Source organism: Carcharodon carcharias, chromosome 2 (genome assembly GCF_017639515.1).
Source record: "Carcharodon carcharias isolate sCarCar2 chromosome 2, sCarCar2.pri, whole genome shotgun sequence".
In the NCBI taxonomy this organism is placed as follows: domain Eukaryota; kingdom Metazoa; phylum Chordata; class Chondrichthyes; order Lamniformes; family Lamnidae; genus Carcharodon; species Carcharodon carcharias.
Window position 1 is genome coordinate 63,281,640 of NC_054468.1, and position 21,841 is coordinate 63,303,480.

At 43.3% G+C, this 21,841-nt stretch overlaps 1 protein-coding gene across 4 annotated transcripts in view; it reads left to right on the plus strand.

Annotated features, from left to right (window-relative positions):
- Positions 1 to 21,841, plus strand: part of ift80 (intraflagellar transport 80 homolog (Chlamydomonas)) — a 292,809-nt gene that overhangs the window by 219,971 nt on the left and 50,997 nt on the right. For all 4 annotated transcript variants that reach the window (XM_041181982.1, XM_041181990.1, XM_041181999.1 and 1 more), the window contains one exon: positions 9,175 to 9,239. In XM_041181982.1, the coding sequence (XP_041037916.1) occupies positions 9,175 to 9,239 (65 nt within the window). The remainder of the gene's footprint in view (positions 1 to 9,174; positions 9,240 to 21,841) is intronic.

Here is a 21,841-nt window from a genome sequence, read left to right on the forward strand (position 1 = left end):
GAATTACTCTTCCTTTCTCCGTTGCAGCAATTATTTTACACAGTGCAGTCATGGCCAAAAATACCCTTTTCCATATTGGGATTATAAAATCTGCCTGAAGTAGAATATTCCTCCTTCATCAGACAGAGGAGCAAATAGATCATTCAAGAAGATGTATAAACAATGCTCATGCTAGCAAAGTATTCTAAAGAGTAAAGATATACAGCAACTCTCTTGATTCTAACATTTTATCACGTTCCAGGATGGTTAGAACAGAAAAATGGTGCCCATGACTGGTAACAAATTAGACTAGAACATCCGTGGACTGGCAGTACCAGTCGGATTGCCACTCTGCTTCTTGTTACTTACCTTAGTCCAGACATTTCTTGCCCATATTTCTGACCTCGCTTGCTAAGAAATGTGCAGCGTAGCTGGTTCCCAAATCCTTTCTGTGCAGGGCAACAGTATTGGAGAAATGAAGTCATACCCCCTTTTTATGGCACTAGCTGCTGGAGACCACTTAAGTTTAATGGTCTCAGCCACTTTGAAAAGTAAGTAGTCGACTGGGAGGAAGGGGGGGGGAGGGGTGTAGTTGAGGGTTTGGGAGCATAGTTGGGGGGGTGTAGTCGGAGGGGGTAGTGATGGGCGCATAGTCAGGGGGGTCCAGTTGGTTGGGGGCGGGGTGGGGGGTCGGCAGGGTAGAAGCGAAATCAGTTGTATTATTATGCAGGAGTTAGAAGTGCTTATAATCCTTCTAACCTTTCCTGGGTAGCTATTCTTTTAAGAGAGCCGGAGCCATCCAAATTCTCAATCTTATTTAAATCGGAGTTTCAGATAGTTCCCAGCGCAGGGTAATTGCGCATCGCAAGTTTAAACTTCCCAGGCAATTGCTGTGCAGTCCTTGCTTGGGGACTTCTTGGGGGATGGGGGATCCCTAGTGCATCTTCTGGGGTGCATCTTCTGGGGTACCTCCAGAGTATGACCCTCCAAGATCTGTTCAAAACATTGAGCAGGTTTGTGATGGTAAATAGTATAAGATTTTTTTCACTGACCAATGAATCAGTAACAAGGTGCATGTGATTAGGATGTACTAGAAGCTTAAAAGGAGAGGGTAAAACATGAGGACATAAGAAATAGGAGCAGCAGTAGGCCATTCTGCCCCTCAAGCCTGTTCCACTATTAGGTAAGGTTATGCCTGATCTGTTTCTGGCCTCAACTCCACTTTCTACCTGTTCCTCATAACCTTTAATTCCTCTGTACTTCAAAAAAAAAAATCTGCCTAACATAGGCTTGAATATATTCAATATCTTAACCTCCAAAGATGTGAAAGAAATTCTTCTACACCTCCTTAAATGGGCAACCCATTATTCTGAAACTGTGCCCCCTGGTTCTAGATTGTCCTCATAGAACTTTTTTCACATAAAGATTAAAAGATGGAATACTTTACCACAATTGAATACTCCCTGAAAGTTTAATTAACTATGCCATCTATAATGCAATTAGAAATATTTAAAGTAGAAAACTATGAAGGAAGAGCATATAAATGGGATTAGAATAAGCAGCTCAGATGTGGAGGTAGCACTAGCATTGCTACAGTGGATCAAGTGATCTCCTTCTGTGTTGATTTATTTTATTATTCCATGATGCAACAACAATGGACTTCTTTGTCATTAAGTTTGAGAGCATCCATTCAATTGCCTCCATGACATTCGCCCCTATCCCATTGCCCACCAAACCACAGCTCCCCTAACATTCACCTCTTCCTAACGCTGAATCTGCATCATTTTCTTAATTCCATTCTATTTTCCCACATTCCCTCTTGTCTTTGAGACCCAACTCTGCTCTACTTTCCCTGTTTCCATTAGACTGCTGGTCATCCAACTTCTCTTCTTGGCCCCATGTTTTCTAGCATTGTGAATGGTTCCCTTTCCCAAGGAACTGTTCCCCTTCCTTTCATAACCACTGACATTCCACCCCCCTCCCCCCCACCATCTTCAAAAATCCTACACTCAACTTCTTTGTTCTTATGTACTACCTCCTTTTCCTTTCCATTATTCTTGAATACCCCAAATGTGTGTCTATCTTTCCCACAAATTCATATTTGAATCTCTCCAGCCAGCTTTCTTTTCAGCCACATCACAAAAACAACACTAATCACTGTCACAAATAACATCCTTAGTCTTTCTTCACTTCCTTGTAGGCTTTGACACAATCAACCACACCATCCTCTTCCAACACCTCTCCGCCATTGTCTAGGTCAGTGGGACATCACTTGCAGGGTTCTATTCTTACCTATCCTGTGGTAGGGCATGACCTGGAATGGATTCTCTTCCTACCCCTGCACCTCTGGAACTCTAGAAACTCCCAAGAACGTATCTTTGCCCTTCTTGTTGTTCTCATCTACATGCTGCCCATTGTTGACATTGTTTGAAGACATGGGGTCAGGTTCCACGTCTATGCTGGCGACATTTAACTCTACCTCCACCATTTCTCATGAATACTCTGATGCTTCTGTTATTATATTGTTTGTCTAATACCGACCAGTCCTGGATGAGCTAGAGTTTTCTCCAGTTAAACATTGGAAAACTAAAGCCCTCGTCTGTGGCCTCCCGCACAAACGCTGTACTCTTGCCCTTGATTCCATCCCTCTCCCCAGCCACTGCTTCAGGTGGACCTAGACTACTTGCAGCCTCAGTGTCCTGCTTAACCAAAGTAGAGGTAATTAGTACATGGCAGCAGAGTCAAAAACAGCAGGGAGAGCACTCACAGTTGCGTTGAGAACAGGATGATGTGGTGCAGAATCCTCATGCGGGTGTTCGCCGCCAACTTCACTATCGCTGCAGGCATGGTCCACCTTTTCACCAGTCAGCATGATGGCACGTTCCTCAAAATGAGTGAAGGGTCCAAAGTGGGCCACTCCAACCTCTGTCTGATTCCAGATCAGTAAGTCACGTGTTCAAAGCATGTCAGGTTCACAGAGCTTTCACAACAGCTTGGATATTCAGGTTTGGGGACAGATGGTGGAATAGTGGTAATGTCACTAGATTAGTAACCCAGAAATCCAGGCTGACAGGTTCAAATCCCACCATGGCAGCTGGTGGAATTTAAAGTCAGTTAATATGCATGCTGGTTAGCTCAGTTGGCTAGATGGCTGGCATGTGGTTCAGAATAATACCAACAGTGTGGGTTCAATTCCCATTTCAGCTGAGGTAGACTTGGGACCTGCCTCCTCACTCTGAACCTAAGAGCAGAAGGCAATGACAAACCGCCACTTAGAAACAGCCATGTAACAGCTCAGAACAAAGCATCAACAGACAAGGAGCTATATATTTGGAATATCTCACTTTGTGAATATATCTAAAACTGAGTAACGATTGACTTCTTATCTCCTCCTTCACCAATTGGCTGTAAGAAGTTTAGCATCCAGCAGAGCTTTGGAATAGTCAACTCTAGAGGTAATAAAGACATGGATAAGGGTTTTGTCAACAGTTGGGTTGAGGCTGGGCAGACACAGGCAGTGTTACAGAATTATTTGCGTGGAAGCAAAGCTGTGAAAGCTGTGAACATGACATGCTTTGAACACACAACCTACTGATCTGGAGTCAGACATGCCACTGCTGCGCCACAGGTTCCATAAGTGTCTCTTTATACTCTCTTGACTAAACTAAAACCAAGTAAAAAAAATTAACTAGTTGACAGCCCCTTAAAGGGGCACAAGTAAATATTCAATGAGTGCCTCCCACCCTGTACATACATAAACCTTAATTTATACAATTAACACTGGATAGCCTCTCATCCTCCATCATCTCAACTCACCCAAAGCTCTGTTGTCCATAACCTATCCCACCCTAAGGGCGGAATTGCCTTAGATTTGCACTAATTGCAGTAGCGGGTGTGAAAAAGACATTTCATCCACTGGCCGCAATGGTGGGTTTTCACGCCATATCACAGTATCTTTACAATGCAGAAGGTGGGCATGCAGCCCATTGAGTCTGCACTGGCTCTCTCAAAGAACATTCTACCTAGTACCACTCCCCTGCCTTATCACTGTAACCTTGCACGTTCTATCTTTCCAGGTAGCAATCCAATTCCCTTTTGAATACCTTGATTGAACCTGCTCCCACCCACCTTTCAGGAAGTTTGTTCCAGACTCCAACCACCCTCTGGGTGAAAAAATTCTTCCACACATCACGTTTACTTCTTTTGGCAATTATTTTGAATCTGTGCCCTCTAGTTCTTGATGTTCTCTTGAGTGGGAACAGTTTCTCACTATTTACCCTGTCCATACCTCTCAGGATCTTGATTACCTCTATCAAGTCTCCTCTCAGCCTTCTTTTCTCCAAGGAAAAGAGTCCCAATCTCTCCAATCTATCCTCATAGCTACAGTTCTTTATCCCTGGAATCATTCTTGTGAATCTCCTCTGTGCTCTCTCCAATGCCTTCACATCCTTCCCCAAGTATGGCACCCACAACTGGACGCAGTACTCCAGATGAAGCCTAACTAGTGTCTTATACAAGTTCAACATGACCTCTTTACTCTTGTACTCAATGCCCCTATTAATACAGCCTAAGATACTATGTGCTTTATTAACTGCTCTCTCAACATGCCCTGCCATCTCCAATTACCTCTGTACATATACACCGAGGTCCCCCTGTTACTGTATCGTCTTTAGTGGCTCTCCCTTTATTTTATACTGTCTCACCATATTTTCCTGCCAAACTGAATCACTTCAGACTTCTCTGTATTGAACTTCAACTGCCACTTGTCTGCCCAATCCACCAACATGTCTATGTCCTTTTGAAGTTCAAGACTATCCCCATCACAGTTGACAACATTTATAATCTTCATATCATCTGTAAATTTTGAAATCATGCCCTGCACACCACAGTCTAAGTCATTAATATAAATCAGGAAGAGCAAGAGTCCCAACACTGAGCCCTGGAGGAGCTCCACTACAAACCTTCCTGGTGCGTTCCGCCTCATTAATAATGCATTCACAGGAAACATGCCGGATCGCTAGTGGGCAGACTCGGATTTGCCCACCACTCCATGACCTCAGGGCTTCCTCGCTCCAGGCGCCATATTTAAAGTGCATCAGAACGCAGCCTTCTTCATGTCTACAGACCAAGACCACTCCAGGTGACAGATAGCCCTGAAAGCCAGGAAGACAGTACCCCCAAATTCAGTGACGTGTCTCTGGGACGCCTGCTGGACACAGTGGAAGGCCGCTGCAATGCCCTCTACCCCTGCTCTGGCCGCAGAAGGTCCACTGAAGTCACCAATCTGGCCTGGGTGGCAGTGGCAGCAGTGGTCAGTGCTACCAGAGCACAGAGGAGGTCACCCAGTGCAGGAAGAGGACAAATGCTCTTATCCGTTCTCCCAGGATAAGTGAAACTACCTCATCACTCTCAACTCTCACTTACAAACCCATCACACATTCACAAGGATCTCACACCTCAAGGGACAACACCACCAACTCTCACACACACCCTCACATCTCCATCAGGCTCAAATCCTCTGGAGCTCATGTCCTCATCCCATCCATGGCTCCGCTCACCACACAAACGTTCCACACAGTGCCTTGCGTCCTCACAGTCTCTCCATCTGTTTTCATGCAGGAGAAGCTGGCTCACAACAGCAGGGAGCGGTCCCAGACCGGGGGTGAGGTGGCCCACTTTAGGCCTCTCACTCACTTCAAGGAGTGTGCCATTGCACAGGCTGGTGAGGACGTGGGCTATGCCTACAGCGATGCTGAGGTCAGCAGCGAACTCCCATGGAAGGATCCTGCACCACATCATCCCTTTCTCAATGCAACTCTGATTGCTCTCTCCTGCTTTTGACTCTGCTGCCATGCACTAATTACCTCTACTTTGATTCACAGGGAGCTCTGCTAATCAACTGACGTCCTCAGCCAGCTAGTCCCCCAGCTCCATCTACATCCTCACCTCCAGCCAAGAGGACACCTCCTCCACTGAAGAGCTGGAAATAAGCAGCCTGGAAGACCTGTCACAGCACTTACCCACACCCTGCACCAGCGCAGAGACAAACACCTCAGTGGGACCTAGATCTAGAGCAGGCTTGGGTTCACAATCTGGTGGTCACTGCACAGACACCTGTCCGCAGCAGGAGGAGGCAGGTTCAGCTGAGCTCCCTGGCACTCGGAATGCTGCTGGAAAAGAGGTCCGAGTCAAGTGGCAAGCCTCTGGATTCAGCTTTCCAACTCATGATGGAGAATCAGCAACAGTAGGGTGAACATCACAGAGCTGTCGGAGGAGTGCGTCCGCCCGCTCTCTAATGAACTGGTGCCCGCATGTGCGCATATGGAGGTCTCCATGGGAAGGATTGTGGATGCCATGGAAACCCTGGTCCAGCAGAATGCAGAGATGTGCGCAGCTCTGCACTCGATTGCAGTAGCCATTGGTGAGTTCCTGCAGTGGCAATCCAAGGGGGAAACGGGGCACCTCGACGTCTCTCCAGGTACTCCTTCCCCTCAAGAGATCAGGCCAGGGGCCTCGGGCACCCAAAGGGAGGAGGGGTGGCAGCCCAACACCCCTGGGTCATCCATCAGGAATCTCAGAGCCTGTCTGTTCCGTCCGAGTCCCCTTTGCCTGTGACCCCCTCAACCTCATCCTCTGTCACAGCAGAGGGAGCACGTGGCCCACAGGAGGACAGCCAAAGCAAGCCCGGTTCTCCAGAGGACACATGCTGAAGCCTTTAGAGGCAACAGGGCCAACCATTCCACAGGCTGTCTCCATCCCTGCTGTGGATGTCAAGGCAGCACTTAGAAGTGGTAGGCCTAGAGAAGCTAAGCAATCCTGATCACAAGTGCTTGCACGGGTGAACATATTTTGTCCCTTTATAATCTGAAAGTATATTCATTTTCACTGAATATTGTGTAATGTCTTTCAGCTTCAATGACAGGCTTCATGAGTCCGCCCCCTGCAGCACCCCAACACTAGCAGCTCAGCTGCACGCAGATAGACCACGAGTGATTCTGGAAGGAGAAGTGTGTTTGTAGCTGGACCTTTCGGAGCCTCTATCCAGCGCTGTCCCACGCACACAGTGCCTTCATCCATCACACTCATCTTACTATCCCAAGCATTTTCATTGCTGTCTGCTGGGGTTCTCTTTCAGTTGAGCGTCTGAGCTGACCGGCATCTCCACCCACCCACTGATTACACTCCCATCGAGCACCTGTGCCTGTCCAACACAAGGCTCCGCTCACTTTCAATTTGAAAAACATGGTCGTAGTCAAGTTTCTCTTAAGCTCCCCCATCCATTCCTCTCCGCCAGTCATCCATGTCCATTTCCCCCATTACTGTGGATCCCCTGGCATCACCTTCCACCTCCCCATCTCACCTACCGACCTAAACCCTTGTCACGTCCAGGTGAATGAGTATGTTCCCTACTTCCCAGAGAACCTCACCCCTGACCCCAGCCCCGACCTCCTCCTTCCCTCCCAAAATCCATGTTTGCCTCCGTAACCCCACCAACCACCCTCGCCACCCCTTCTGTTACTGATGCACCCTCACCCTGCCTGCTCCCTCTGTCCCTCTCACACTCACCATTCCCTCCTACTACACCCACACTCAGTTCGTTCCCCAGGAGACAGTCATTGATACACAGACCCCTCCCTTGTACACCCACCGGGACATTCCCCCTTCCTCCCTCCTCCCATGGACATATTCCCCTCTCCGAACTCCCTCCTCCCCTGGACACCTTTTCCCCCCTCCAATCTCCCTCCTCCCCCAGATACCTTTTCTCCCCTCTGAACCCCTTCCACCCCAGACACCTTTTCTCCGCTCTGAACTCCTTCCTCCACACGGACACCTTTCCCCCCTCTGAACTCCTTCCTCCACACGGACACCATCCCCCCCCCTGAACTCCCTTCCTTACACCTTCCCCCCACCCCTTACACCTAGCCCCCACTTTCAGCTTTCTCCCCCGTTACTCCCTCCTTCCCCTGTACTCCTTCCTTAACCCTGACACCTTCATTCTCCTGTACTCCCTCCTCCTCACTGACACCGTCGGACCCCCAACCTCACCCTCCCGACACCTTTGTTTTCCCCCTCCCAACCTCATTCCCCCCCCCCCTCCAGCCCCGGTAAACTTTGCTCTCCCACTCACACGCAAACCCTCTTGTCCCACTTCCCCAATCATCCGTAGCAGCCCATGGCCAAGACCCTGATGTCCCGAAGCAGGCCAAAGCATCAGCGGAGACCTCCCACCTTCTGAGAGCCATGTGCATGAGGATTCACCCAGCATGTGATGCATGTGTTCCTCCAGGGTCAGGTAATTGTAGGGCTCCACCATCATCATCTCCTCGGCTGTCCATAATCTGAGCAAGGCCCTAAAAGTAAGTACCGAGTTCTGCACCTCACACTTGTCCAGACGTATTCTGGGCCATCGTGTAATCCCACCGGCGTAAAGGTAAATCAGGCTTGGGGGGGGCGATTCCAGTCAAGCCTTACTTTGCACCCCATTAGCTGGATGCAAATAGTGTTCACACAATCCTCCAGGGGGATTTGCATTCTGCCATGGTGCACACTATTGGATGATCCTGCTGTGGTTTCACTGAATTCTCCCCCACCTGCCATGACGCATGCCACCAACAGGATTGGACAATTTGTCCGAAGTTCCACTCACCAATTATCCCTGCGCTAACTGACCTGCATTGGCACCCAGTTCCCCAACACCTCCAATTCTCATTCTCATGTTCAAATCCCTTCATTCTATCCCTTCAATCCTATTTATAGGATTCTTACAGTATAAATAATTTCACACATGTCCAACTTTGACACTCGAGTATTTTATGAGACCAACTCACTGGAAGAATATTTTCTATTTCTTTAGATGAATACAAAATGTATTATTTATGAAGTTAATTTCTTTTGTGAGTTATGAGATCTTTTTCATGAACAGAGTTAATTAAGTGTTACATAATGTAATAAAAACAGAAAATGCTGGAAATATTCAGATCTAGCAGTATGTGTGGAAAGAGAAACAGAGTTAACATTTTAGTTCAAGAACTTCTCTTAGAACTGAAGGAAGGTAGAAATGTAATAGGTTTTGAGCAAGTGAAAAGGAGAGGGGATGAGGAAGAACAAAATGGAAGGTCTGTGCTTTCTGTATCCGTTAAACACTTTGCAAGTATATTGAATTTCATCACCATATATTTTGTGTTCTTGTTTCAGTAATTTATCTTATTGATGCACTGTCTGGAAAACCCCTTGGTGATGGAAAGCCTCTTGTTCACAAGGTATTTTGTTGTGATGCATGGAAATGGATCACTTGGACTTTACTTCCAGTATATTCTATTTTGTTCACTTAAAATGGCTTTGTGTGGGATATTTTGCATTGTAACAAGTGACGTTGACCATCTAAACAATAGGCAATAGGGTAATGAAGAACAAAATAATATTGTTACATTCAGAAATGTAACATTACAGTACCTATCTACTATGGGAGATGCAAACTAACAATGTACATAATCAAATATACCTTTATTTTGTGGAAAACATACTCTATTCCAATGCATATCTTACTTACCACTTATGTAAAATAACTTGCATGAGTAATAATGGGCAGAATTTTCACCTTGGCGGCGGGCACACGCCTGACCTGCTCGACCTTGAAATGATGTGCGATGACGTTGTGCAAGCGTCCCGTCGTCAACGTGCAGTCACTCGAAAGTTTGGTTGGCAGGTGCGTGCCGGAATCAGCAGTGCGCCCACCGACAAATAGGCCTATTAAGGCCATTAAAGTATTAATTAACTTAAGGGTAGGTTTTCCCGGTCAGGGAGTGGGGGCAGGGCCTGCTCGCCGACGCGTAAAATGACGCGGGGATACGGCTGCGCACCCACCAAACTGTCAATGGCCTATTAAGGCCATTAAAAAACTAATTAACATAATTGATGGGCATGCCGTCCAACCTTAAGGTTGGCGGGCAGGCCAGGAGCCCAGGCGGGGTTTGGAAAAAACATGAAACCTCATCCATGGGCAGGATGAGGTTTCATGAGGGAATTTACATTTTTATTAAATGTTTAAATAAAAGTTATGGACATGTCCCAACTCATGTGACAGTGTCACATGCGGGGACATGACAGGGAAATTTTTAAATCACCTTTGTTGAAGGCTTTAAATCGAGCCGATCTCCCTGAGGCAGCCCTTTGCCTCAGGGAGTTCTGTGTGCTCTTTCGCATGCATGCGTGAAAGAGCGCACTCCCGACTGAGGGAATCTCCCCCCCCCCCCCACCCAGCCCGCACAGGGAGCACATAGTCGATTGGAAGCCTGCCCGCCCGCGCTCGCTCCTGCACTTCCCTCCCGACGGGGGGAGATATTGCCCTAAATTTTTCGTTGCCCGTCCAATCTTATGGTTGGCGGGCAGGCAAAAAGGCCAAGCAGCCTTTGCACTTTTTAGGAAACATCATCCACAGTTGGGATGAGGTTTCCAACAGCAAATAAAAATAAAATTTTAAATTTCCCATCTCATTCATAACATGTCCCAGCTCTGTCATGAGGGGGTATGTTTTTCAACATTTAAGAATTCTTTATGTTTGTTTTTCAGAACTCTGAAGCTCTGGGCCTCAAGGAGCTTTTCCAGCGCGTATCCACGTGCATGTGTGAAGCTCCCCACTCGCCCTCTTCCCCACCCCACACAGGCTGCACTGCAGCACACAATTCATGCTGGGCAGGCCTTAATTAGCCTGCAAGCGTGAAATCGCGATTCAGCCCCAATCGCGGGCGGTGGTTGGCTTCCCGACCACCTGCCTCCACTGAGCCTGCCCAACATGGGGAAAATTCTGCCCAATGTGTGAATTAGACTGCATGGTCATTTTGCTTGGTGTATTCCCAGTCCCATCCAACAGAGGAAAATCAGGTAGTGATTACACTTGCATGCACTGCAATTTGACTTTTTGTGGTTATATTTTTGTCATATATTTTGTGTCAACTTTTTCCCTTTATGAATTCCTGTGGCCTGGATTTTGTGGCAAAAGTGATGGTGAGGCTATTAGTGCTCAGGCAACAGCTTCCAGTACTGCAATGCACAGTTAAATGTAAAAATCTGGAAGTTGCTGTCTGGGTTATGCTGGCTGTCTAGAAACCATGCTATAAGTGTATCTCACCAAGGGGTTCCGCATTTGAAATACATGGAAAGACCTGAAATTGCAATACTGTGTGATAGAATACAACTACAGCAATTTATCTAATCTAACAAAAAATCTCAGGACGCTTCACAGGAGCTTGATGAAACAAAATATTACACCAGACCACAAACGTGGATATTGGATAAGATGACCAAACGCTTGGTCATAAAGGTAAGTTTTAAGGAGTGTCTTAAGAGAGATCAATGGGTAGAGAGATGCAGGGAGAGATTAAAATCAAGTATGCTCAAGAGATTAGAATTAGATGAGTTTTGGGCAGAAAGAGACCACATAGACAGGGAGGGGCTATTGCCATGAAAGGATTTGAAAACAAGGATGAGAATTTTAATTTAGCACTGGATGTTAGATAAGCAGTCTGATAACTTAGTAAAAGTGGAGGAGTTCAGAAGTGGTGATGAGATAGAGCTTGATGTCATCAGCATAAATGTGAAAACTAACACTGTGCATTCAGATGATGTCATTGAGGGTCAGCATGTAGATGAGAAAAAGAGCCAAGGATTAGATCCCTGGAGGTTACCAAAGGTAATAGGGCAGGAGTAAGAAGTGAAGCTGCTGCAAGTGATGTTCTGGCTACAATTACATAGATAAGAATGGAATCAGGCAAGAACAGTTCCACCCAACTGGACAACCATTTAGGCATTGGAATATGATGGTGTCAACCCTGTCAAAAGATGCAAGAATGTCTAGAAGGAATGGAAGGCAGTCGTTTACCTCTGTCACAGTCATATAGGATGTCACTTGTGATTTTAATATACAAATGTGGAGTCCCACGAAAGGTGGGCGTGGATTTGGGAGACGACAACAAATCCAAGGAATTTGGAGAGGAAAGGGCGGTCAGAGGTGGGGCAAAGCTTGAAAAAATGGTGGAGTCAAGGTTTGGTTTTTTTTTTGATGAGAGGGTGATGACGGCAGATTTAAAGGGGAGAAAAATAATACCTGAAGAGAGAGAACTGTTAACCATATCGGCTACTATAGCAACCAGGAAGGGGAAGTTGGGTGGTTAGCAATTTAATGGGAATAGGATCCAGAGTGCACGAGGTGAGACAAGATGAACTAGGAGAGGGCTTGAGCAGGAGATGGGAGAGAAACTAGAGAAAGATGTGAGTTCAGGGCTAGGGCGGGGGAGAGTTTAAGAGGAAGTTTGGCCTGGTGGGCTAGTGAAAGGGAGGGATGCAGCAAATCAGATGATTTCAATCTTGATGACAAGAAACTCTATGGTCTCCTCATAGTCAGTAAATAAAGATACTCATCAAACATGCCAGAAAAAAAGTTAGTGCTTATCCATTCCCTTGTAAATATGCTTTCTTAAAGTTTGTGATAAGTCTCAATTGTTGCCAAACAACCCAGATGGCTCTGAAAATTAACATTCTAAGTGTGCAGTCTTGGTCCTTCAGATTTTAATTATTGTTACAGATTTTTAAAAAAAGTTTATTTTTATCTCAATCTGATCTTTCCCTCTCTTTATTTATTTTCCTTTCTATACATGATTTGGCATTAAATTAATAATTCTAACTGACACTTCCTGGTTCAGACTCTGAACTCATCAGTAAAGATTCTTTTATCTAATTAGTTAAGGAAATGCATGGTTGCTTGCCTTAATTACACAAGCACCAGATCTGCTGCAAAGAGCGCTGTGCTGAAATGGAAAGAGTGATATGAGGAAACAAGAGGGAAGGTTGACAGCGGCCATGAGGGTCAGCAAGAGGGAAAGTCTACAGTGACTGGGAGGGTCAGTGAGAGGGAAGGTCAGCAGCGACCAGGTAGATCAGTGAGAGGGAAATTCATCAAGAGGGAAGGTTGGCAGTGACCTGGAGGGTCATTGAGAGGGAAGGTTGGTGAGAGGGAAGGTAAGCAGTGACCAGGAAGGTCAGCAGTGACCAGGAAGGTCAGGGAGCAGGAGAGGCCACTCCAAAATGGCACCAATCAGTTCACACAACCCCACATCAGGCCCCGCATGAACGACATTAAAACCCCCAACACTAAACACAAATACAGGCCCTATTAACTGTCTGATGTTAAAATGGAACAATGTAAAACAGGGCAACTTAAAATGGGGACTTACTGCAAATCTAATGAATGGTTAGCACTGTTCATTCACTGTTGATGGCAAAACCATTGCTTTTCATCCACCTAAGCATGTCAAACTGTACGTCACAACCTAACCACTGGGTGGCTTGTGGAGCAAATACCTAACTTTTTTTCTTCCAGCTTTGCGGTCATACTTATTTGTGTGACATTTTCCCCTCATGTAATTGAATTGTCAATTTTATTTTAAAGTCTTTAATTTTATATTTCCTTTCTTTTCTCCTTTACACAATAGAATACTGGCATCCGATTGTCTGTGCTTGGCTGCTGCCACAGTTCCTGATTTGGCTACCTGCTCCAAAGTGTTATTTCCTTGCCCAATATCTGGCTTCATTAGCTGCATCTGGCCTGACATTGGCATAATGTGATGATGTTTAAAGAAAGTTCAATTTTCAAGCGTGGGTGCCAGCATCCCTAAACTTCCAACCCTATTGGCCATATTTGATTCCCAGCAATGTTGCCTTGGCAGCTGACTTCTGCCTCAAGCAGATGTTTGATGGTTGCCCTCTACCTTGCTCTCATATTGGTCCCTTTCCTTGGCAGTCATCTTGGCTACCCACTTTGGCAACTGAGCCTGTCAGTTCGTCTACCACCCCCCACCTCCCGCCATCACAGTGGTTGGCTCCCAGTGCAGTCACTTTAGCCCTTAACACACTTCTGTCCTGTTGATTGTTTACCACCCTCTGGTTAGGTCAGGCTTCTGAAAAAGGATAAAAGCAAAAGTTAATTGGCCAGTTCTGAAGAAGAGTCATATGGACTCGAAAAATTAACTGTCTTTCTCTCCACAGATGCTGTTAGATCTGCTGAGTTTTTCCAGCTTTTTCTGTTTTTGCTTCTGAAAAAGGAACTTCCTCATACCACTCTTTCCTGTTTTAAGTGTAAGTTAATATAAGTTTTTTCTTTCTTTTCTCAGAGGACAGTTTTTATTAAATTAATTTCTGGAAAAACCCACATCATTGGCAAGTTATTTAATTATTAATTAATGCTAGGTTTCTTCACTTACAAGACCAGTGCATACTTCAGTGCCCCAGTTTAATTTATTTTACCCAATTCTCTTGATTCTCTCTAATGCCTCTCTTAATTCATGAATCCTGTATTTATTCAATTAACATATTCCTCAAATTGACTTAAAACAAAAATGCAACAACCATGAGTTTATGTAAGTAATGCTCAAATTCTTTTAAAACCCAACTCCAGACGAAATGTCCAAGTTAGACTTAACTAATTTCACCCCAAAATCGGTAAATTCTGTGCCCCCCACAAAAATACAATTGATTTTATCCAATTACTTCCTTCTCTTAACCCCAGTCCTTATATTGCCATAAGCACATGTTTGTTTAATTTATTTATTACCAAGTTTTTTCAGTTAATTATAACCATGAAGACAAAATTACTGCTTTTTTAATTTATTATTTTCCCCCAAGCCTGTATTTATCTAATTATATAATTTATCAACAGATCTCATTCAATCAATTCATTACTGTACAGATTCAATTCCCCACCTGAAAAGCTAATCTTAGCATGTTTGTAAGCAATATAGTATACTAATACATGTCCAATGGTTGCTTGCTATTTTAGGGTTCTATTAGGGCGACGGCCACTGATTTACAGTGACTGAATAAATCGCATTCCATGTTTATTAAATAAAATAGGAAAATCCTTAAATCATATAGGTTTGATTTAGCTACACATAGATCAGTCATGCTTTTTAAGTTGAAGGGTCATGAGGACTCGAAACGTCAACTCTTTTCTTCTCCGCCGATGCTGCCAGACCTGCTGAGTTTTTCCAGGTAATTCTGTTTTTGTTCTGCTTTTTAAGTAGCTGTTGTCAAGCTCCTAAACTTTAACAATCTGCATTTTGGGCTGGGGGTGTGGTGGTGTTACCGGCTATTCCTTGGTTTGGTAGCACTGAGGAATAGTTCTGGACTACGGCAGAATTGAGGCATATGTCATGGAATTTGGCAGCACTGTGGTGGGGTTGCTGTGTATGGTATCATGGATGGGGCAATATCACTGTAGAGAGAGAACCCACAATGGAATATGCAGTTTGGTTCACTGATGAGTTTCAAGGAGTTATTTTAATTGGGAATAGGTTTCAGATGCGGTGGGGCAGAAGCTGAGCAAGTGTCAAATCCTTGCTGATAGCATCTATTTGAGAGTGTGTGCTATTCACAATACGCCTAATAAAAGTGATGGATAGTCTATTTATTATTATTAATCTATATAATGGCATATCCTGCCTGCCTATAAACCTTACTTCCTCTGCCACTTTAATACTTATTGTGTAACATTTACAATATTAACTGATTTAAATATGTGTAACTGCAATTATTTATGTCACCAATTGTCTGCAATGATGTAGTTGCAGGCCTCCAGCAAATAAATGTTATGCATCTCCTGTTCTTGTCGTGCATCTTAAGAAACATTAAACCTCCTTCACCTTAAACCTCTGTTCATCTGTTGGAAACTCTGCTTCCCTCCTTTACAAATGACCCATAAGTTCCTGAATTTACAACTGCTTTTACACCATATAAATAAAATAAAGCTTTAAGCCAGTATTTTAAATGAAAAAATAAATCCACCACCTTCTATCCAGTCCCTTTGGTGTGTTTTTTGATAGAATTGCTAATTGAGGTAACATGGTCCCAATTTTGCAGTGAGTGGTAAATGTGTTAAATGTATGCAGTGCTTGCTTATTCAGTAAACTAATAGTTTATAAAGATTTAATGGTACAATAATATTCTAGTTTTCATATTACTCATGCACAATGAGCAGTGAACTGTGCCAAATCTGCATAAATTTGGCATCTAAAGAGGTAAGAGGTAGTGATTTTGCTTTGGTTCAGTTTCAAAATGCCAACATTTGAAACTTTAATGATAAAAAGTTAGTTTGGCAGTAGGATAACAGGAAAGAACCATTAGGGTAGTCAGTTGTAAGCCAGTAGCAGAGTATTTAATTGTGCATTAAATGTGTTACATGTAAGAGAACCCTTCTCAGTTGTCTTTCGGAACACTGCTGAAATCCTGATTTATTTCAGATCTTGTATATTTGTGATATAGGTAAAGTGCACAAATTGTCAGATGGATTTAACGGATTGTTTGGACTCTTCTACTGAAACTTTGTCAGTTAAGTCTTCAAATTGATAAGCCCATAGAAATACACTTAAATTCCAGTCTCAATAGAAGAAAGAAAGAGTTGCTTTTGTAGAACACTTTTCATGACCTGAGGACATCGCAAAATATTTTACAACCAATGATCTACTTTAAGTGTAGTCACAGTTGTAATATAGGAAACAGGTCAATTAATTTGTGCACAGCAAAACCCTACAAACAGCAAGACAATAAACACCAAATAACCTGTTTTAGGTGTTAGTTCAGGGATAAATATTGACCACATGCCAGAAGAATATCTCAACTCTTCTTCAAATATTACTATTGAATCTTTTACGCCTACTTAAGAGACCAGACGAGACCTTGATTCAACAACTTTTCCAAATGGCAGCATCTCAACTACTGCAGCACTTTCTCAGTATAGCACCTCATTGTCAACCTATATTTTGTACTTGTCTCTGGAGTAGAATCTCAATCTCAATTTCATGGTTAAAGTTCGGTGCTTTTTCTCCTTGGCAGCTGTCTTCTGAGTATTTGCTTCACTTTCATGGATTCAACTCCTTGCCTGTTTATGGAAATTCCTCAGTTAATTTGCTTGTCTCATTGGCTACATATGCTCTGCAGTATCAAATACAGCCTCAAAATCCCAACTTTTGTTGACTACCACCTTGTAGTTGGATGGATGTGACTACGGAAGTACGACAGGGATCAGTCCTGGGTCTTCCATGATGGGTTTAGGAGAATGAAGTTAGACTCAGATATCTATCTATCATGGAAAAACTCAGCAGGTCTTGGCAGCATCGGCGGAGAAGAAAAGAGTTGACGTTTCGAGTCCTCATGACCTTCCACAGAAGAGGACTCGAAACATCAACTCTTTTCTTCTCCGCCGATGCTGCCAGACCTGCTGAGTTTTTCCAGGTAATTCTGTTTTTGTTTTGGATTTCCAGCATCCGCAGTTTTTTTGTTTTTATATCTATCTATCATGCTGCATTATCTGTCTGGGTACTCATGACAGTTTTTTGGAATGTACATTAGCTTTCAGTATTCTAAACATTGGGAAAACGCTGCTGCTTGACATAATCAGTCTTATAACAAGAGTTTGGTGTCAGCAGGCTGGGAGGTGAATAGACAATCACAGGTTCCTCCTTTAGCATGTAATATCCTATCTTCTTAATTATATCAAACCAATTGATGCAGTTGATTTTTCAAGACCCTTAACTATGCAAGTAGACTTGTTGAACAGAAAGCAAATTATCCTAAAGGATTTGAATCATCAAATAGGAGTATTCCATTAATTACAACACTGCTGGGAACATTTCATGTGGACCTATTCATCTTTTTAATAAGGATTCCAAACTACCTTTCAGTTATTATTCCAAAACTTATGCAATGGATATAGGGCATGAATTTCCTTGCCATTTTCAGGGCATTAACAATGTATGAATGTGGAGGAAAGTTTGCCAGGCAACAGGATCACATGGAAGACAATTCCACCTGATTGCCCCCATTAAAATACCCCGCACAAAGTGAGATGAAGTCACAAATGGCAAGCAATTACTACTGGACAATGCAAATAACCATCAAAAACCAAGAAGGTAAAAGCAACTATTGTAAACCAACAAGGATTTATAAAAACTAGGTCAAGCCCAATAAATTTCTTTAAGGATATTCTGGGTATCCTTAGATTGATGGTAATGGAGTGAATTTTTACTGCTTGATTATTAGGGGAAATTTGATTAAATAGCCTTGGTGAAGGTACCACCCTTCAGACAGCTGACAAGTCCAGGGAAATGTCTGTTCCCCTGGACTGGTTATTGTTCTTTGCATTCAGTTCATGTGCTCTGACACTGAAAATCACATTACAGTAAGAAAGATACACCAGTGTCAGGAATAGATTTTTTTAAACCCTACTTTAACTTTAAGCCTGCTAAATTGAACATGAAAACCTAAACCAAAAATAAAATTCTATTTACCCTGTAGTATTGTGGTGACTAGTCTAGCAGAACAACCACAAATATTGTTGGCCAAAGTACTATTGAGTTATGGAGAGGAAATCAGTCAAGGTTTCTTCGGATAGATATCTAATGACTCCTATTGAAAATGCATCTGCATGAATGAGGTTCTAAGATTTAAGAATGTGCTATTACTCACTGCCGAGGCCCACACCCAATCAAATTAGGCAAGGTACCAGAGGACTGTTGGAGCCATTACCAGCCTCAGGAGTCAATACCTTCAGGATAGTAGTGGTAGAGAGTAAATTGGCAAGAAAGAAAATTACTGTATTGATAATCTGTATCCATATTAAATTATAGATCTCTAATTCATCGGTAAAGGTGATATAAAATTGTCTCATTAATTTAAAAAGGGGACAGTATCACTGTCAGAACTTTCTTTGTAAAGCTAAAAGAGTTTAAAAAAGCTTGCCTTATTTTCTTCTACCCATTTTCTTTTTTAAAGCTTTTTTTAAAAATGGTGGTTAGTAGCATTGCAGCAGAATTGGCATGAGAAGGCAATCTCATCAGTGTGACCTGAATTCACAAATTAAAGGCTGAAATGACACATCACTAAACCATTCTGAGCTAATGGGTTTATCCCTACTATTGGTGGTTCAACTGCCTCACACAGTGAACTCAGTGACTCCTCCAGACTACTTCTGCTTGTCTTCAGCATTCATTGTTTAAACAAAAGGACAGAAGTAGATTGGGAAAACACTGAAAGGTAATCATAATTCTCTTTAATCACTTAATTTTTAACTTTGCATTTTCAAGGTGGACCCAACACTGGAAAGATTTACCTCTGGCTGGAGATCAAATCTGAAGGCCAGTTTTTCAGACCTTTGAGGCTAACATGTCTGAGGATTGGCAAAGACAAACCTTTACACATTTTTAGCCTCAAGCTAAGAGTTCGACAATAGAACAAGTTATTTCATTTGCGAAGCAAGTAACTCGATCTCTTACAGACAAGATAGCTTATTTGCTGCGCTCTAGTGGTTGAATAAAAATAGGTTTGAAAGCTTCAGCTCTTTCCATCATTCCTTTCCCTGTTCACTTTATTTAGAATGTCGTATTTTATTTGACTGTTTCTGTTATTCAAGATAATATTCCTAAACAGTGCTCTAAACACAGTACATTAAAATTTGGAACAAAAACAGAATTACCTGGAAAAACTGAGCAGGTCTGGCAGCATCGGCGGAGAAGAAAAGAGTTGATGTTTCGAGTCCTCATGACCCTTCAACAGAACTGTTGAAGGGTCATGAGGACTTGAAACGTCAACTCTTTTCTTCTCCGCCAATGCTGCCAGACCTGCTGAGTTTTTCCAGGTAATTCTGTTTTTGTTTTAGATTTCCAGCATCCGCAGTTTTTTTGTTTTTATCTACATTAAAATTTGGACTTGCCATGGATTTTCATGCAGTGTAGAAGACTTGTCCTGACATGTTGCAAGGCCTCACTGGTGTATTTCCTGGGGGCATGTCGAGGCATCTCTTACTGCACCAGAAACTCCAAAGAATTGTACTATTGGTGGCTAAAAGTTAGAGTAAAGCACACTCCAACATGGCAAATAATTTTAAAATTCAGGAAGAAGGTCTCAAACAGTCATTAGGCCCCAAGAAGTTCATGCAAAGATCCTTGCGCCTGTTTTTGGCATGGGTTCTGGAAACCTATACTGGAGCCTTTGTCCATATGGCCGGTGGCACACTTCCAGCATCAAATATGTGCTTTCTGCCCACCATTTTGGACATTAAGGCCTCCAGGCCCACTATCAATTAATTTATACATTAAGTTAATTTGAGACAATTCTGATAAAATGGCTCACAAGAGCCCTGGGGAAAAACAAAGGGGTTGTAATTCAATGTCATGATTTCACTGATACTCTCACATCAACAGAAATACTTGATTGAATTATGCCTTCACATTCACTATCAGACATTTATTATTCTGTATGTAGTTTTCTCATATTCTGTGTAAATGGTAAATTTTGGAAACGATTGTACCCATTTACACATATTTTAGAAAGGTTATAGTAAAGTTATATTTTAGCCAAGGGAGCATTAGTACATACCAGTCAGACAGTTATAATTCAGACGTAAATCTTAGTATAATAATATGCATGTTGGATGTCATATGTGGCTCAAAAAGAATAAGTTAATCCCACACAGTTAGGATTTGTTCCTAAGATACTGAAACTTTGAAGGAAATAGAGACAGCCAGAGAAGTGAGGGGAGAGATAGGTACAATTCTTTTTTATAGAATCTCAGAATTTTAAGAAGTCCTGGGAATAATGAAGTAAAAAGATACAGTTGGAGTGATTAGTATTACCCAACAGAATGGAAGATGCTTCAGTTTCTCGGAATGACCAACACTCAAGATTGGTTACAGTGAAATTGATAAAGAATGGCTTATGTTTATTTAGTGTCTTATCAAGTCTCTCAGAAACATTGTTCCAAAGCATTCCACAAATAACTATTCAGCAGTGCACCATCTATTGTTTTGTAGGCACACCTGGCAGCCATTTTGCATTCAATCAGATCCAACAGATAGTAGTGTGATGTTTTATTTTGGTGGTGATATTTGACGAATAAATATTTGCTGGGACACCTCTGTTGTTCTTTGAATACATGACATGGGGCTGGATATTCACAGAGTCAGGGAGACTCTGTGGACCTTTAAGAAATGGAGGATGGGACCCAATTCCGAGATTCCTGCGCCATTCCCAGTGTGACCATTCCTGGTGCCCCCAGTTTTTGCCAGCACAGGAGACGAATGCAGACATTTCTGACCTGGCCGGCTCCATTGCAGGGGTAGGCATCTCCTAGCCCCCATGCAATTTTTGTGGAGTCAGGCCAACTTCTGGATGACTTGTAGTTCGCAGCTCCTTGGTGGAGTTCTGAATAATAGTCTTAATGCAGAAACCTTTTGAAAGATAAATTCAGAAGGTCTTAACTTTTCCTCGTGCCCTTCCACTCACCCTAATGACTCCTCATCCCTTCCATGTCAACCTATGTCCCTGCAACCACCTAATATACACTTTGTACAGAACCAATGAATCCTATAATAACAATGCATATGTGGAAAAGCTTAAAATGCCAACCGTTCATAACTTTATTTAAGAGAAAAACTGCTGTAGGGTATGAGGAGCAATTGGGATTGGTTGGAGGGGCATGAGTTTACATGGAAGGTAAGAGGGGTCACTGGGGGTGTGTAGAGGAGCATGGGTTGGCATGGAGGGTGTATGTGGCCATTGGAGGTGTGTGGAGGGGCATAGGTTGGCATGGAAAGTATGAGGGGCCATTGGGGGTTCCTGCTGTATGGATGGGGCATGGGGAGTGGGTGGGGGGAGGGGGAATGTGAGGGGTGAGGGCTAGAGGGCCTACAATTGAACAAAAAAACCAGGACCAAGTCCCAGAGAACTGAGACAGGTCTTTTAACCAGTCCACCTTAGCATGCTGCAGCCTGTGGCCACTTCTGATCTGCTTCTGGGTTTGGATGCCCAACTCCAGCAT